This window comes from Ammospiza nelsoni, chromosome 13 (genome assembly GCF_027579445.1).
Source record: "Ammospiza nelsoni isolate bAmmNel1 chromosome 13, bAmmNel1.pri, whole genome shotgun sequence".
Lineage (NCBI taxonomy): Eukaryota > Metazoa > Chordata > Aves > Passeriformes > Passerellidae > Ammospiza > Ammospiza nelsoni.
Genome location: NC_080645.1, coordinates 13,720,367 through 13,738,560, shown reverse-complemented (window position 1 = coordinate 13,738,560; position 18,194 = coordinate 13,720,367). Strand labels below are relative to the sequence as shown.

Genomic DNA, 18,194 nt, shown 5'->3' with positions numbered 1-18,194 from the left:
CAGTGTATCAGTACAAATACTTGAAAATTGCTAGCTGCCCCTGATGAAACCAAGGAAAGACTTGAATTCTCAGTTCACACAGTGACTAATTGTCAGACTAGTGGCATCTTTTGATGAATGAACATGCTGGGTGTTTCACCCCAGCTCAGGAATCCGGGAGTGGTGGAATAGAAACACCACCTAGAAGCTTGGGTTTTCTGTTATTTTGCCCCCTTGTCTTTTGCTAGAGACTTGCTTGAATTGGTAAGCATATACAGCATCTCTAAAGCAATTTCTGACCTGAAGTGTCTTCTGAAGCTGAGGTGTCTGCTGTGGTGTATAACAAGAGTGATTTTGTGTTTCCCCAGCCTAACTTTGCCCATGGTCTGGCCTCTCTGCAAATCCCACACGGCGCGACTGTGAAACGCATGTACATCTACAGTGGGAACAGCCTGCAGGACACCAAGTATGTGCAGCTGCTCCTGCTCTTTCCCTCATATATTTAGTGCTTTGCTATTGCTAAATAGAATAGTATATTTTTTTAGTTCACTTTGGATCTTCAGAATGCCTTTAGATAATTCGGATTTCTGTAGGTGTTGTCCTCAGCCCTTATAATGAAACATTGGTTTGATTTATGTTCCTGTAATATGAGCTTGGTTCAGCTGTAGTAGGCAAGTTCAATTGACCTGAAAATGAATTAAAGTAGGGAACATTGTGAATTTAGTAACACCATGTTAAGGCTATTCTTCCTCTAGATTTTGTTTGTGCTGATGACCTCTTCCTATGCAAATCAAACTTGGTGTAGGCAGTCTGTAAGCTTGTAGGGTATTGAGAATATGTATGTCATGGCAGGGCCCTATTAAGAGTCTTACATTCTCTTACTAAACAAAATTAATAAACTATGCCATATGCATAATCTGTCATATGTTCAATGTATTTGCAGATACCTGACTGAGCTTATTATCTTAAAGGCCAGGCTGGATGGGACTTTGAGCAACCTGGCCTAGGGGAAGCAGTCTCTGTCCATGGCAGAGGGCTAGAATTTGGTGTTCTTTAGGGTCCTTTCCAACCCAAATCATTCTGGGATTCCGAGATCCCTAATCTTAGAAATACCCAAACTGATAAGAGGGTATTTTTCTCAGAGAGACAGTTGAGTTTTAAGGCCAGGAGATAAACACTGCTCAGAAGGGAGGGAGCTTAGTTTATGCAGACATTGTCTCTTAATTAGAAATAAGTGCACTTGAGAAAAGTGCTGTTGTCTGTTCCCATCTGTGATATGGTGAGCTTTAGTGAAAGCATGATTGTTGCATGGGGCTCTGTTGTGTGTGTAAGAGAGAGCTCAAAGCCCAACTTCTAGCTTGTCATTCACCCAGAGGAGGAACATAAGAACAGGGAATTTTAGGGAGCACATACAAGTTGATATACAGAAAATATGCCTTTCAATTAAAAATATCTCACTTGGGACCGTGATTATTTTCTAAAATAATGTTGGTGTTGAATTAAATTGAGAACTTCCCAAGTAAAGAAGCACAGGTACCTTGGGTGTACCTGCACAAACTGATTTCATGTTTTGGGCTATGCAGTAGCTTCCCAAGAGCAGTGGGAGCATCGCAGAGAAAGCTCTTTTGCTGCATGTGGGTGAAAGTTAGCTCTAAACACTCCACAATTTCATTTTCCCTGAGAGAAATCTGAGCTGACATTTCCTCATAGGTGATATCCAAAGGCTAGGTACAGTTTCTATAATTCCTTAATTCCTGGAGTCTTTGAAACTTGCTGGTTATTAGCATGAATGGTAAAGATCTTGCATTTGAGTGCTGACTTGTTCCTCTTCTTTTCCCCCATGCTTTCTGATCCTTCTGTTTAATAAAACTTTTAATCTTCAGTCTCTGTTACATGTAGCTTTGTCAAAATTAATGTGCTCTGTTCCAGTGAACTGGTAGCAGCTGGTTAGAGGAAAATTTGAAGGTGAAGCAAATCCTGTGCACATTTTGTTTGATTGGTTTCAGGGCTCCCTTGATGCCTCTCAGCTGTTTCCTTGGGAATGTGTATGCTGAGAACGTTGATGTTCTGCGCGATGGAACTGGACCCTCAGGTTTGCGGCTTCGCCTCCTCACTGCAGGTACTGGAGAAACTCAGAACATTGCTCTGCTTGTTCCCCTCAGGGAAATAAGGGTATAAACCTGTGTAAATTAAGCACAGGTTATTTGTAGTGATTTAGTAAGGGATTTCAAACTGTTCTATCTACTTTACTTTGAATTATTGGAACAAAACCCAGTTAAATCTGTTTGAAGAAGAACCTGCTCAATCCTGCTTTTTCCTGACTCTGGAGAAATTACTGGGAACTGGAGCCCTCACATGTTCTGAGTTCTTAGAATATGTGTGCAGAAATGGAATTTGTCTCCAGATGTATGTAGAAGAAAACAGATCACTGTTCTCAGTGCATCACTAAAAAAACCCATGACAAACCAAGAAAGCTTGTGTACATATGCTTTTTCTGACATTCCAGGGAGCTGTATGGTGTTGCTATTCTTGTGATTAAATCTGGAAGGCTTTTTAAAGTGCTAGCAAGTGACTACATTAATGCTGCAGCATTAAACTGCAATTCCCATTCAGTTCTGTTTTCATTTATTGTAGGAGACAGTGGTGAAAGTGAAGAGAGGCTGATGAATCTCTTTTTTTTATGTGCTTTCAGAGATGGGAGGGTGCTTAGAAATTAGGGCAGATTTAACAGCTGCAAAGGAGTCTTGTTCAGTTACCATAACTTGAGACTTGACAGTGTTTTTAAGAAAAACAATTTTTAACAATTTTCATTAGGAGGCTCAGCTTTTCACCTGTCCTGATTGCTAGCTCTACGTATATTGAGGAAACATTTGGAATACACCCACAATATGCAAAAGTTGAAAAAAGAAAATTATAGATGAAGAGTAAAAAAGGAGCAGATATTTTCAACCTACTTTGCATCTCTTATTACAGAGGTAGAGCTGTCTAGTGTAGAGAACATATTGCCTCATGTACTAGGGAAGGAGTTAGCTGTAGCATCATAATTATGTAAATGATTTTGGACATGTATAGTGTCAAGTTTTGTTAAAAATGTATATGCATGCAGTTTAAAGGAAATATTGTTAATGAGTAAAATAATTATTAAAATATCACTGTTCAGACAAACTTGCACAGAGGCAATTTGGACACGTTCTGTTCTTATCTTGCAAAGTTTGTAGAAACTCTTGTAAAATATATTACACACCTGTTCTAGCTCAAGTTTCTCTGCCTGTGTATTATTTTGAAGTTACTGTTGCTTAAGAAATCAAGGATGAGTGAATTGGATTTTCTGATTTATTTTAGTGGGTAACTAGCTACATAAATAATGCATAGTGAGGAAAGCTAAGTGTGTATTTAGAGCACATCCTGTGCTTTGCAGTAACTGCTGCATATGTGTCCTTGCATTCTTGTAAATGTAAGATGCTGCATTCCTGAAATCGAGTGGGCTCACACACTGCAACATCTTTCCATTTCCTCAAATCTGGTAACATTTGTCAGCAATTCATCTGTGTAATGGCTATTCAATAAGATCTGCTTTAATGTTGTTTGCACAGGGATATACTTGCTATTGATTTAGTAAGTTATGGGAATCTTGAGTAAAGAATGTGTGTTTTGTGATAGTTATGTGGGTGAGGGATTTCACTTCATGCACTTGATGATTTTAGCTGGAGGTAAATCTCTAGCTGCTAAAGTAGAATATTCTAGGGATAGAAATAATTCCTGCTATTTACTGCTAATAGCTAGCTGATCAAATTGAGATGGGCTGGGAAACCAAGTCATGTCCATGTGAATGGCAAGGAAGTGAAGGTAATATGGCTGAAATTGGAGGTGGAAATGGGGAACCATGCAACAATCAGCACACGCACTGCTCTGATAAGAAATATTTGCGCTGCTGCAAAGTAAATGGTTAAATTTAGTTTGGCACTGTTGTCTGAGGAATGCAGCTGTTTGGTTTGTGATAAATAGAGGAATGATGCTAACCTTTTAGTGTTGATTTAGTGATGTATCTGTGATCAGGAGGGATGGATGTAGAGCTGTTTTCTGTTCCTCAGGCTGTGGCCCAGGTGTTTTAGCTGATGCCAAGATGCGGGTATTCGAGCGCTGCGTGTACTTCGGTGATTCCTGCCAGGATGTGCTCAGCACCTTGGGCTCTCCACACAAAGTCTTCTACAAGTCTGAAGACAAGGTGAGGGAATTCATTCAGGCACAGACTTTGTTCATTGGTCTCATCATAGTGCTTGTGTTTGGCAAGGTCAGTGAAGTTGAACTTCCATGTAGCACAAATTACAAGTGCTCAGCATATTACTTGACATGATAGACCAGGCTGAACCATTATGTAATAGGCTTTAAGAAGCTTTTTTTAAAATCTAAATTGATGCAAATCTGTTTACACAATTTGATTTTTAAAATAAATTTAATGTTAACTGGATTAAGAATAGTTACAAATGGGAGTGCTTTTGTATCCCAAATGTGCCTTAGCAAGTGTGTGCTGCCTATTTTTTTCACTTATAGTGTATGTAAAATAACCTCAGTATACACTTTGATCTTTTCCTAATGCTTTTACACAGCATAATCTAAGTAAACCTTTTAATTATGATTTAATTATGACCTTTTAATAATGTAAGTAAACCTTTAATTATGATAACTGAAATAGCTGATGTGATACTGTGCCTGCTGCAAGCAGGTGGTGGTCCTGTCATGAAGCACAGTATCATCCTTAGTTGAACAAAGGTTTCAAATGAGATTATAGCAATTTGTTTGAATGTAGAGTTGTTATTAAAGGTATTCATCTTTAACCATTATTGCATGCATCTGAAAAGTGTATTTCTTGCAGATGAAAATCCATTCGCCCTCGCCCCACAAGCAGGTCCCATCAAAGTGCAATGACTACTTCTTCAATTATTTCACACTTGGAGTGGTGAGTGGAAAGCTTCCCTGAACAATTCATGTAAACTTCTGGTTTAGTTACACAGCAATCCTTTCAGGAGGCTAAAGTCTGTGGGAAATGAGAGGCTGCAAAGCTCTTGATTGCTGCCTTAGGAATCTCTGGATATGAAAAGCTTCACTTGACTTTGCTTTAACACTTACAAATTTAATCAGCAGCATTTTATCTCCACCAGTGGATGGAGGGTTCTTTGCACTTTAGCAGCCTCTTAGGTTTTCTCCTTTTTCTGTAGTAGCTGATGCATAGGTAACTAGTTCTTGTTCCTGAGATCCATGCCCCTGTCCCACAGAACTGAGGCAAGTGTGCCATAGCATCAGTTGTGAAAGCTTGCTGAGCTGTGGGGTGTAGTTAAATCTTCATTTTTCTTCTTACAGCTGTTTTGCTTTAGTTTACATTACTGTAAATAATATGCAGAAAAACAGGACCTCCTCAGAAAACTTGCCAACATTAGCAGATGAAGCTGCAGTTGTGATTGAGTGCTGGAGGAAATGTGTTATTTGAATTTACAAATAGTCTTATTTTCAAATACTACTTTTCATAATTTGATTCAGTTTCAGTGAGATAAATGTATGTCACTCTATATAGGGGCTATTTTAAATACTCTCAGGTTGGTTTAGGGAACACCCTTTCTTACCCAAATTGCTTCATCTTGTTTTTTGTCTTCAACAGGATATTCTCTTTGATGCAAACACTCACAAGGTGAAGAAATTTGTCCTGCATACAAATTATCCTGGTCATTACAACTTTAACATGTGAGTGTACAGTACTCATCTATTAAAGAGTACATTAAAACAACTGAAAAGGAAATCTTACATTCTCTTTATAGAATTACAATATACTTTCTAAGTCTCTTTGATGTATCTAGGAACCTGTGTAGGTTGCAGACATCATTAGTAACTTTTTTTTTTTTTTTGTAGTATTTTCTTTTTACTATTAAATGCCTTTATATTTACTGGCAAGTATGTCTTAAAGCAGTGAATGAGATAATGTAGGTCTTGGTCCAGGTGTGATGTGCAAACTCTTGATAGAGGACAACTTTGTATTAGCCAGAGTGCCCATTTTCTGGTAGCTACATTGCTGTTTTCTTCCTAACATGATTTCAATTAGTAATTAAAAAATCTCATTTTCTGAACATATTTTCAATACTTTCTAAGTGTAAACTCTTTAGAGGAGGATTATGAATTAGTGATTGGATGCCTGATAAAAGCAGTTAATGACAGAGAAATCTATAGTGCTGTTTCATAGCTAAGTATTTCTCCATCCACTCTGTGTAACAACAGAGTAACAATAATGTAACAATAGAGTAATTGATGCTAAAGGACTTCTTGTGTCCTCTAAAGAATTGCATTAGGCCATTCCCACGCTGCTGCCTTTTTTGATGTAGAAAATCTAACTGAGAACATAATCTGCTATCATAGATCATCACTTTCATTTTATTATTGATATGGCTTTTCATGAAAGGGATTATTAAGAGCTGTAAGTGTGTGGCTGTGCAGTTTCTTGGCTTCTCTGTTCTCTAATAGCTTTTACAATTTTCACTTTCTAGTTACCATCGCTGTGAATTCAAGATTCCACTCGTCATTAAGAGAGGTGAGCATTTCCCTGCTGTCCTGCTGCAGGGGGCACAGAGGGCTCCAAGGGGAGCTGGGATCACTCTCTAATTGTCCTTCATTGTCAGAGGATGCTAACAGTGACAGTCATTGAGACAGAGAGGAAGTTTTGGGATTAGGTTTCTGTTTAAGTGGAAAAGACACTTCAGGGCAAAGTAGCAGTTTTCTGATTTTACTTACACTACCTCTTCACTTACTTGGATCATGCAAATATTTAGCTGCAACATCACAATATCCTGTAATGCTGCTGCTCTGCTAAAATCAATTACCTTGTACCTGGAGGCTCAAAATCTGTAAGGCAGTGTTAGTCTGAGCTCATCTGTCCAGTGCACTGGTATTTAATATAATCTGGTTTATCTGGGAATGAAAATAAATGTCCAGATATGTTGGCTCTGTGTGCTACAGATAAAGTATGTCTGTGTTCACTTGAAAATAAATCTATAAATCTATTAAAAAATAACTCTATAATCAGTAGTGCTGATTTGGCAAGGTACTAAGATATTCCCAGCTCTGTGCAGTAACTAATCTCAGCAAAGTAGGGGAGCCCTGTCTGAAGATCACAGTGATCAAAGTAGACTTCTTCAACATAAGAAAAAAGGTGTGCTGGGAAGGTATTTGGATTATCCAGGGAATGCCAGATGCTGCTTAGGTTTTGGCCAGGGATGTTTTCCTCATTGTGATTGGTATTTACTGCAAGCACTTTGCTTGCTGTGTGAAGTGCAATCCTCCTGTGGCTGTCACAGCAGTTTGAGCATATGGAGGATTAAAAACCTGGAAAAACAATGTTTGTGTATACAGGCTTACATGAAAGTTGATTTGTACTTCAGCCAAGAGAATGAGCATGAAAATCCTCACTTCTAAAATTATTTCCCTTAGGTTATTGTACTTCAAAGCATTAATTTGTGATTAATTTTATTTACCTCAAGTAGCATTATGAGTTTATTCCTAATGTGTCTCTCTATTTGGCATTTCTAACCAGCTTTTCTGGCCTCTAGCTTATGCCCAGGACATGCTACAAGTTGTGAACAGATGTTATAACAGTTTTGAAGAGCCCATCTTCTTCCCTCTGGTGGCAGTGTCTGATGCAGTTTTATTAGTTCCCTTTTGTGCTTCAAGTTCAGATGATAAATTAAGAGCTAGAGTTCAAGTTGCAGAGACACTGAACTCTCAGCACAAAGAGAGAATGTTTAGAGAGGGAAAAATACAGAGGAGCAAACTTTAAAGACTTTTTTCAGTCTTTAACTTGACTGAAAGCTCTGTTTGACATTTTAATGTCTAGGTCCATTCCCACTGTTTTGGGAACAAGCTTTCAGTATTTAGGAGTACCCAAATATATGTGTGTAAGATATGTATGAAAGTATTTGAAACCACCAGCAAAGAGTTTCTGTTTAAAGGCTGTAATTGTAAATGCAATGCTGTCCTTTTATTTTTTAATAGGTAGGCTGTGATTCCCAAGCTCTCTGCCATCTTTATTGTGGAAGAGTGATGTTTTCACTGATCTCAGGCCTGCCAGCTCCTGAGTCCCCAGATGTCACTTTTAGCCAGCTTTCCTTCCAAGTGCAGTGGAGTGTTTTGGAATTAATGAGTGGCACATCATGTTACCTCCAGGAGTGGCTGTGCTAGGCTTGTTAGCTTAGTGCAAAGAGATGGGGTTTCTTCTACAGTGGTGTTCTTCCATCTGAGATTAAAGCTTAAACTTTTATAATCTTAAAGTTGGGACTTGCTGTAAATAGGGAGGTTTGCTTTATCATCTTAACTGGCATTTAGTCAGTGTTACTGACAATTCTGATTGCTAGTGAATGCTGGTAAATTTGTATATGACCTGATCTAATGCTCCTGTGTCTCCTGCTATCTGAATTAACATGCCAGAATAAAGGATTATGTAGGGGGCTGTTCAAGCTTAAGCTATAAAAGCTTTTCTGTTTTTGTTTCATAGATAGTGCTGATTCACAGACAGAAACGTGTACAACATACAGCAAGGTAAGCCTGTGCAGAACTGAGTGTTTTCCTAATTTTCTTAAACCATCTAAATTATTCATGCCAACTTTACAACACACTTCAAGGAAATTACAGCAGTGGTATCATGCTGTTTTAAAGTGGAATAGTAGAAGGCCAAAAGTTAGTGTGTATCTTGTGTTTTAAATATTTTGGTATGTTAAATGATTGAATTCATTTGTAATAACACTCTTCAAGTAAACTAAATTACTACATTATGGCATAGCTTTAACACAGCTATAGGTAGAAATAGTGAAATAAATGATAGGGGAAAACAGCAGTAATGTTAGCTGGAGACATGTTCCTAAGCAAAATTCTCACAGAGCTACTGTACTAAGCATAGCTCTTGAAGACATGGCATGTTGAACAGGAGAGTTCAATGCCCTTCCACTTTCTTCTAAGGGCACCAGTAATGGGATGTTTCTTAGGCAGCAGCCTTTAAAAATGTCACTGCCAGTGTGACATCTCCTGATGACAGCAGACTCCTTGAACACTCCACAGCCTTTCCACCTAAATGAACTTCCCAGCTGGGCAGGTGCTGCTGCATATTTGACAGCTGCATTAAGTTGAAAAACTTCTCAAAAACTGTTCATCAGTGTCTCTGCAGTCAGCATTCAGCCAGGGTCACTGCTGCTCTCTTGGTTCCTGGGGTGCCAAATGAAGGCTTTCCTTGGTGAATTGTGGCTCCCATACTGGGAAGAAAAATTGGAGTCAGCAATCTGGAAGATGCCATTCTATGCTTTTTGACTTGAATTAACCTACTCCCTTCAATGCTTTGACTTACTTCAGTCTTGTGTGTGAAACTGCAGCTTCTTGGAGTCTGGTTCAAGTGAGGAAAACTGTTGGACACTTCCCAGTCATTAAATAGTGCAGCTTTCCTCTTCTCCAATATTGTTGCTTAAATTAAGGAAAGACTTATGGGAGAGGTAGCAGTGGGGCTATTTTTCCTCTCTGCAAATGTGTGCAAGAGGATATTTTGTTGAAGCTTCCCACAGCTGCTATGCTCTCTGAAGTGCCCCTAAAATGCCACAAGACTTTCCAGCAACACTTTATCTATAAGCCCAATAGAAATTTTTATATTAATAATTCTAATTCCAAACTGTTTTTAGACAAAAATAAGAATATACCTTAAGATTACTTACTAGCCCTAGCAGTGGATAGTTCCATTACTGAATATAGCTCCAGTCACAAAATACTTTTGTGAATACCTCAAGTTTATTTGACAAATGGGTTTGTCACTAACAAATGTGCATGACACTCTTCCTAGATAAAAAAAAAGAGTTTTATTGTGCCTCATGTTAACACAAAGTCATTGTTGTATTTACAGTGGGACAGTATTCAGGATCTACTGGGGCACCCTGTAGAGAAGCCAGTGGTACTTCACAGGTAAAAATCTCTCTATTTTACTTGGCAGGGACTGGGTTGACAACAGAGGATGATGAAGAATGTTTATGGTGCTGGTTGCTTTTGTACTGCTTTGCTGGTTAAAGTTTCAGGGGTTTTTGGCCACTAACAAGATGAGATAGCTGCTCTCAGAGGAAGTAAACTGACATGCTGAGTGAAAGCATTTCCAAAATTCCTTGAAATGCAAAATCCAGAGAAGATCTCAGAGTGGGAAAAATCTTTCTTTATGAGTAATAAATAGTGTAGAGTTTTTATAGTTTTTATAAAAGTATTTCAATAACATGACATGATATAGCACAGTTTATATGCACATGATATCATATACAACAGCAGTCTGTCTAAAGAAGCTTGCCTTTTATGAACATACGTGATTCTACAGTTCCTTCAGGCTGACTGAAGATAGAATAGTCCTTAAATTTCCTGTGTTTCTGCAGGCATTGAGATGGATACTGGGTTAAATGGGCATTATTTATTTGTAGAGTTAACATTTTATGATGTGAAACCATGATTTTTATCTCAGGACAAGTGTAAGTGATCAGTACTGTGCAAATACCACAGCAATTTCAGATAAATTAATGTATTTTTATCAGACTTTCACATGATTTTGACTTTGATTTTTTTTCTTTTTCCCCCCTTACTCATTGTGCCCTTTGTTCCCCTTTACTCCTGTTATGCCAGTGAGATGATTAGAGCAGAAGCCATGTGAATGAAGTAAAGCTAAGGTGAAATAGTGATGACATAGAGCCCTTCTATTTCTTCCATCTGTGTTGTAGAGAGTAGTTCAACCAGAGAGCGCTTTACTGAGCACATCTCAAATGGCTCAGACATGCAATTTGAAAAACTGACCAGTTTACAAGAAAGGACAAAAGGTAAATATTCATTAGGGTTTTTTTTTTTTTGGCTGTAATCTCAAATGCATTGCAGTCAACAGAAATTGTCAATGTACAATCCAAAAATACCAGAAATAACTAGAAGAAAGTGGTACATAGATCCTGAAAAATGCTGTTTAATAAAACTTAGATTATTCTATTTCAGCATCATATAGATTAATCTTCTTAACACGCTAAATCCAGTTGATTAATAGACAGTATCTAGTTAATATAAACAATAGACTATATATAGTAAATATATATGGTAGAGATGGAGACACAATGGGATCTTGCACAAAAATAATGTGCAGTAACATGGTGCTTCTCTCTTCCTGTGTATCTGGGGGTTTTTTAGGGTTCTTCCTGTTCAAGTTAAGTGCAGGAGAGTTTTCCTGTAGAGGTCACTAGTGGCTTTTTTTTTTACTTTATCCCCAAGTGTTAGTAATGGCTCTGTGGCATCAACCAGAGTTTCCTTTGGCTCACTTGGAGTCTAGCAATGGTGTTGCATAATGTAGAGGTACTTTCTGTGGATAAAAGCCATGATAAAGATCCTGTAATTCACCTTATGTTGCTGAGTAGTTATTCCTCCTTAAGATGGTCCTGATCCTCAGATTCCCATTTTAAAATTTTTTCCCCTCTTTTCTGTTCAGGTCATCATCTCCAAACAACACTAACCCATTTGGGTCAACCTTTTGCTTTGGACTGCAGCGAATGATCTTTGAGGTTAGGAAAAACCTTTTATTTTTGTCTGAGCATGGGAAGATGAGTTTGCTATTACTATGAGTGGCTTCCTATGGCAGTAAAAGCCAGTGCTTGGGAGTGGTATAATTTTAGTATAGGGGAACTTTGCAACCTCTTCTCTGAGGTTGTACATTTGTATGTTGAAGCTGAAATTTCAAGTTTGTCACCTGGAACTCGTGCTAGCAGGAGATACATTTATGTGGTTGGTTGGAGCAGATGGTGTTGTGTCATGAAATCTAAGAGACTGTTTTTAGGAACTAGCTAAGAGCTTGTTGCTGTCGTTGGGATTTCTTTTGTCAGGCAGATCACTTCTGTATTCACCATTTTAATACTTCTGATTTTCTGTTTATTGTAGCACTTAGTTTAATTTCCCTTTTCCCTGCTGTGCTTTTGCAGGTGATGCAGAATAACCACATAGCTTCTGTTACTCTGTATGGCCCCACACGGCCCAGCAGCCAGTTGAGAACGTCGGACCTTCCCCAGTGAGCATCCCCTGCAAAGTCAGCTAATCTCAATGCTACAGAATTAGTACAGCGTGCCTTGATTTGCTGCCACTTATAATATGGAAAGCACGTTATGATTTTTTTTTTTTTTTTTTCAATAAGCCTTTCCACCCTGGAGTGGTGTGGAGAGGAAATTTCTCTCAACCCTTCATCATGGGGCATGGAACTGTTGATGGAGGAAAGCAGCTTAGGTGCCTGTGCCGTCATTTATTCCTCTCCGTTGCCCTCATCCTATGCAGCACAGACGTGAAGAGACTGTCCCTCCTGCTCAGCTGGCAGAAGGGGGAAATGGAAGAGGGGCACGTAATGACTGCAAGAATTAGAAGCACAAACTTTCTGAGCCTTGGAGCATCTGGAAGCAGGTATTGATTTTAGTCTGTTTGTGTTACTGTATTGATGTGGTGGTCACAATTTAAGAAAACGTGTGTGTATATATATATAGATCTAAACACCTCGGTATTTCTGTGGCTTAGGACATTGTACCAAGTGTGACAAGGATGTATATATGTCCATGATTTCAGGCACCACATCTTTGTGTAACTTTAAACCAAGCAAGTAGCATGTGCATAATACTTGGTTGTAACATTTGCACTACATACACTTTAATTACTTGATAAACGTTTATCTTCACTGAGGAGCATCTGTGTACTGGGTGTGAGTGGGGTGTGGTGGTTATTTAATGTACACTGCGCATAAAGCTTATTTATACAGTGGATCAAATTTATCCACCTTCCTGCACTAATATGTACTTGATATGCTGATACAATTTTTTTCTGTCATGGCTGGTTTACTAATTTTTTTCATATGCAATTTCGAAAGAAAAAAAAATTCTGGAAGGGGTTATTTCTATGATTGAATTATGTTTTAATGAAAAGATTTGATACAATTTTTCATACTAGTGAAAAATTTAACGAAGAAATAATGTTGCCTCATTTGCCTCTGTTCCAAAATCCTTTATTCCTCCTCTATTTCCTCAGAGAAAGAAAAGCTGTATATAATGGTATCTCAGAAAGAAATTCTGGAATTCTGCCATCACCGAGATAACCTTTTCTGTAACTTTTGATGTATGATTTTAATTTATGCCAAAGGTTTAGCCAAAGACATCCTCGTTGTAGTTTCACCATTTCTGTACATAGATGCTAACTGCACACCCCACCCCAGCAGACAGGATAGAGGCTTCTTTCTAGTTGGGAGATGCTGCTCGCAACATTTTATCCCAGGAGGATACTTTAGGTTTCTAGTTCTCTTACCAGTCTTATTTGGGAGAAAATAGGTGGTCTGTCTTTGAAATAATGAACCCTTTTTAAAAATGGACAAGAGAAATGTATAATTTTATCCCATTTTTAATATTTTGGTGTCGCAACTTGTGATACATAGATGACAATTTTGTGAGTTTTACTATGTGTGTACAGATTTTTGTAAATATGACATTTTTGTAATTTTAACTCCATGTACAGTGTAATCCTGTATAGTTTATCAATGAATGAGAGATAGGAAATCGAATGTTAACTGAAGTTTGGGATCCTGGACCAGTAGCAGGGATAAATGTGTGTGTGTGTGTGAGACGTTCTTTGCCATTTAGTCTTCCTGTATACTGTGATACTCTAAACTGTTTTGCTAAAAACAAACAAAAAAGCCCCATGGAGAATCTAATGGATAAGGAAAAAGTTACTGTTTACCTTTATCCCTAGGTGTCACTCCTGTTGAATCCCTGTTCAATCTGTGCTGTCTCCTGTGATCGTTGCTTGCTAAGAAAATTCTATGCCTCAATCTTCCTTTTTGTTTCCTCTCTAATTTTAATTTCATTTTACATAGCCCTTCTGTAAATTAAATGGAATAATAATGAGCATGTACACTGAAAGAAAAATAAAAAGAGACTCTCAGTTACTGTTTTTGTGTTAAATACAGTTGCTGGGTGTTTTTGTAATAAAATCATGGATGTTCTTGCTTTTCGTTTTCTTATCAATTAATTCTTTTTTTTTTACTGTTTTTCAGCCATTGTATTAGAAGTACCTGACTAATGTATAGTGACTTTATAGCCAGTTCAGTGTGTCCTCCAAAGAAACAGTAACTAACATAACTTGAAAGATACATGAAAGCATTTTGTAAGGTTTTGCCCTGAAGTGGAGAAGTCTTTAAACTGTGGTTGATAGCACCGTGGGCTCTGCATTGTGTTCAGAAATGAGATTGTTATGCTCCTGTGGGCCCTTGGGGGATCATGGAAATCAATTGAGCTTCAAAGAGTGGAATATTGCACAGCAGAAGGGAGGAAATGCCTGCAGTGAAAGCTGCAAATGTGAATTCTCCTTCATAGAAAAGCTTTGGGAGTCTCTGTGCCCTGAATCAGCTCCAAGGTTAATGCAGGGCACAGGGAAGGGACTCCTGCAGCTTCCCCAGTGCTGCAGTGCAGCCTCACCCTGCCTGCCCTGCCTCAGGGGCCTCTCACAGAATTCTGTGCTCTCTCAACTGAGATGCTGTGTGTGCTGATTCCTATTACTAAAGTATGACAGCAACCTGATGCTAACTTTAATTTTAATCCATCCTTTTCTAATAAAGGCTCCAGATAAGCTGCAAGAGGAGATAAATCCTTGATGGGATGATTTGAGTGATGGCTATGGAGGTGCCACCAATATCCTGCTCTCAAGCATATTGAGTTGAAGTTCTTCAGAGGAGTGAGGTCAGGCCTGCTGCTGTAGCATGAGCCCTGAGACCTAGGACAGGAGCAGCAGCCAACCTGTGGTATTTAATACCTACAGTGGCTCCCAGCTTCACTTGTCATGTTCTGGTGAGACCTAGTGACTAAAATAGTATTGGTAATTAACAGTTCTCTCTTAACAACCCATATACTGCTCTAGGTCAGCCCCTTGGTATTGAAAAATTCTCTGCACAGACAAAAAATGAAAGGCAATTTTGCATCTTGGCTGGTGCTGCTGGGCTGAGCTCAAAGCATTTGACTTTTGGGAGAGGCAGATCTGAAGAAGCACCAGGAGAGGCAATGTGGAGCTGCTTTAATGGATTTCCTCACCTACCCTTTGTGAATGCAGCTGTTCACAGCTCTCTTGTCTGGGATGTTTTGATTTGTTTGCTCCTTTTTGGACTAAGCCAAGCTGTTCCTGAGCTGATGCATTAGAGAAGCATTGTGGAGCATTTAAGGACTTGCTGGCATGAGAAGTTCAGGAATGGGTAGAGGAGACTGTTGGTGGGTTTAAATCAGAAGAGAGAAGGAGCAGAGGGCAAGGCAAGGCTGGCAGTGTGGCAGGAAGGGAGGGAAGGGAGGCTGGGTGAGAAAGGTCACCTGAACCAAGAGCTCCTCTGGGCAAAGGGCTGCTCAGGGGGGCAAGGGGCCAGCTCTGCCCCCTCCCAAAGGAACTGAGAGATTTGGGCTGCATCAGATCCATTTTGCAGGTGGCCTTGTTCTTGTGATAATCCTGTGTGGTTTGATACAGATCCTGCATGTTGGTAACATGTGCATTGGTCCACCATTTTGGATTCATGTGATAAAACTGTTTGATATAAAGTTAAGTACAATTGCATTTTTAATAAAACATGTAGTGCATTGATCACCTTGTGATGTGTGCTGTTTTCCTTTGTAAAGAGGTGAGGAGTTTGTGTGTGTGTGTTTAACTTGAATATTGCAGTACTGTCCACAGTATTTCATTTGTTTATACTTGATAAAACTGATCATTGTGCTCTTCTTTGAGGTGAAGCTGACATTTCCTCACCTGTTCTTCAGCCTTCCAGGACTCCCTGGGCTCCTGTGATGGTTCCAGGCAGTGCTGCTGTGTTATACTAGAACTCTCTGTTCCCCAGAATGCAGTTCTGACAAGAAAAAGCAATCTTCTCTTGCCAGGAACTGCCACATTTTTAATTCTAAACAGATTTTTTTTTCCTGAAAGACTACTCATATGGTGTGTGAGAACTGATTCATGTGATCATGATCGTTCAAATTCCAGAGCTCCCATCCAACCTGTTTAAAACAAAATCTTTCAGCACTACGAGGAGATGGTGATTCATCTTTGCTTTGGGGCTGGCTGGAGGTGAGGGACCAGCTGCTGTTTTCAGAGGGAAATCAAGGATGTTGCTGCCCCCTTCACACTGACTCTCTACCTGCTGCTAGAACCTGTTAGTCACTACTTTAAGCCAGAACTTCTGCTAGGTTTCTGTGTTTGGTGGCTCAAAATGTACATTGCAAGTAAATCTGCCTGTGTGAGTTAGTGTGGCTCTTTGAAAGAAATGTTGTGTCCAAGCCCTCTCTGCTTGCTTTCTGCAGAGTATTTGGGCAAAGACCAAGTTGTCTGATTTGGCACAATTTCCCATGGGCTGGTTGTGGTCAGAATAATTTTTGATATTACAATGCAAGAAACGTTATTCTGTGCTAGTTACAATTTTTCTGTGTCAACTTTTGCCTGATAAACACCTTTTTTTTAACCTTGATTACACCAGTGCAAAGGCTCCTGCTGTCTGCCTGACTGTCAGCCACAATGTGACACAGCACTTGTAGGAGATAAATACCTCACTGTGTGTGTGTGTGGAGTTAAAATACTGGTTAGTTCTGGTGGTTCTTTTCATATAAAATGTGAACCAGGTTGTTTCAGAGAGAAGGTAAGGCTGAAGTAAAGCAAGGGGAAATGAAAGTTGAATCTTACTGAAGATGTAACTCTTTAGCATTAAAAATAGGCTTAGTAAAGGAGAGCCCATGAAGGATTTTTTGTGGGGAGTGTATATGTTCCTTTGTGGGCTCTGGTGCAACTTAAATACCATCTTCTTTGCCTATGTGAATTTTTGCTGTAACTAATAAAGTCGCTGTTAAAATGTTTATCTGCCAAAGCTCACATCCCAAGCTCTTGTGGTGTTTGTGGGGATGTCTGTTTTTCCAACAGGTGAAATCATTTCTCTTCATGATCTGGAAAAAATGAGTGCTTGAAACAGCAGGAAAGGTAAGCTGGAGTTTGCAGAGTTGGGCACTCACTGTGGTGTAAGATACCATTGTTACAGTAACTTTTGTTCTGGATTGGCTGGTTTAATGTTATCTTTTTCATACATTAATGAATTTCCCTTTATATTTTACTCCTTTAGTTATTTTAAAGTACTGCATATTCCAATTCTGGAAGATGGTTTTAAGTGCCTTAATGCTTTACACCTACACTACATATATATATATATATATATTCCACTGAGTGCTTAAGTTTCATTCTTTTATTATTTTCCTTCAGGGAGACATTTAGTTTAAATACCAATCACAGAAAGCCCTGCATGATTATGCAATGTGCAATCTAATCAACTAAATTATCAAACCAGCCTGATTTGCTGTATTCCCTTTTCCCCTCTGCTCATCTCAGAAAAGCTGCAGCCCTGAAATTCTGAATTTACCCTGTCCCTTGCTGGGTAAGCTCTGCTGCATCCACAAGTAGGGAGGTTACAGAGATTATTCCTCCCTTTTCTGCTTCTCTGGCTGTAGACACCATTTGTCACTGTCACACCTTGATTCACACCCAGGCCAGGCACGCCCTGGGACAAGGCTGCCATTGCAAACCTGTGTTGGGTTTTTTCCAAGGTTTTAGCCCGTGGATTGTCAACAGATGGGCTGGGAAAGGGATGGGGAGAGAGAAGATCCATGAGCTGAGTCTGAATGGTTTGGAGAGAGCATTGGGCTGGCCAGGAAAGGTGGGGGAGCTGTTTGCCACTCCTGCAGGGACTCACTTGTGCTCCTCCTTTGGGTTTACTTTGCTCTTTGCTTTCCCCCCTCATTCCTCAGTATGGTTTTCTTACTGATCATAAGCCTAGAAAGTAATGAAAAATTGTATTTAAAAATTCTACTGGTTTTTAAAACTGTCACTGCAGTTAGTGGCATCATTAGGGAAATGTGGTGGGCAGATTTTCTGGGCTGCTGAGACTTGCAAGTCCAGCTGCAAGAGGTACAGCCCAGGAGATCAGCAGTTTTTCATGCTGGGCTTTGGGATTGACTTCTTTTCTCTCTGATCTGAGTCTTTCAGCACTCCCCAGGGAATGTTCTCAGTGCTGATATGTAGTGAAGGTTCTCTGAGCTGTTTGATTACTTTGTACTGTTGGAGTTTGCAGCTGAGGTTTGCTTCTGAGAACCTGATGTAGA

General features: G+C 39.3%; 1 protein-coding gene across 3 annotated transcripts in view; it reads left to right on the top strand.

Moving 5' to 3' along the window:
• PHAF1 (phagosome assembly factor 1) overlaps positions 1 to 15,648 on the top strand; it is a 36,116-nt gene extending 20,468 nt beyond the window's left edge. The window contains exons 7-18 of one of the 3 annotated variants that reach the window (XR_009419342.1): positions 348 to 445; positions 1,986 to 2,098; positions 4,071 to 4,204; positions 4,853 to 4,936; positions 5,633 to 5,715; positions 6,510 to 6,553; positions 8,510 to 8,553; positions 9,896 to 9,954; positions 11,492 to 11,564; positions 11,979 to 12,064; positions 12,188 to 12,447; positions 13,777 to 15,648. Coding sequence is in view for 2 of the 3 variants with exons in the window: in XM_059481427.1 (XP_059337410.1) it covers positions 348 to 445; positions 1,986 to 2,098; positions 4,071 to 4,204; positions 4,853 to 4,936; positions 5,633 to 5,715; positions 6,510 to 6,553; positions 8,510 to 8,553; positions 9,896 to 9,954; positions 11,492 to 11,564; positions 11,979 to 12,064; positions 12,188 to 12,335 (966 nt within the window). In the remaining variant the exon portion in view is untranslated. Of the gene's footprint in view, positions 1 to 347; positions 446 to 1,985; positions 2,099 to 4,070; positions 4,205 to 4,852; positions 4,937 to 5,632; positions 5,716 to 6,509; positions 6,554 to 8,509; positions 8,554 to 9,895; positions 9,955 to 11,491; positions 11,565 to 11,978; positions 12,065 to 12,187 lie in introns of all 3 variants that reach the window. The other 2 variants (XM_059481428.1, XM_059481427.1) reach the window with 2 other exon arrangements.
• Positions 15,649 to 18,194: the final 2,546 nt, after the last annotated feature.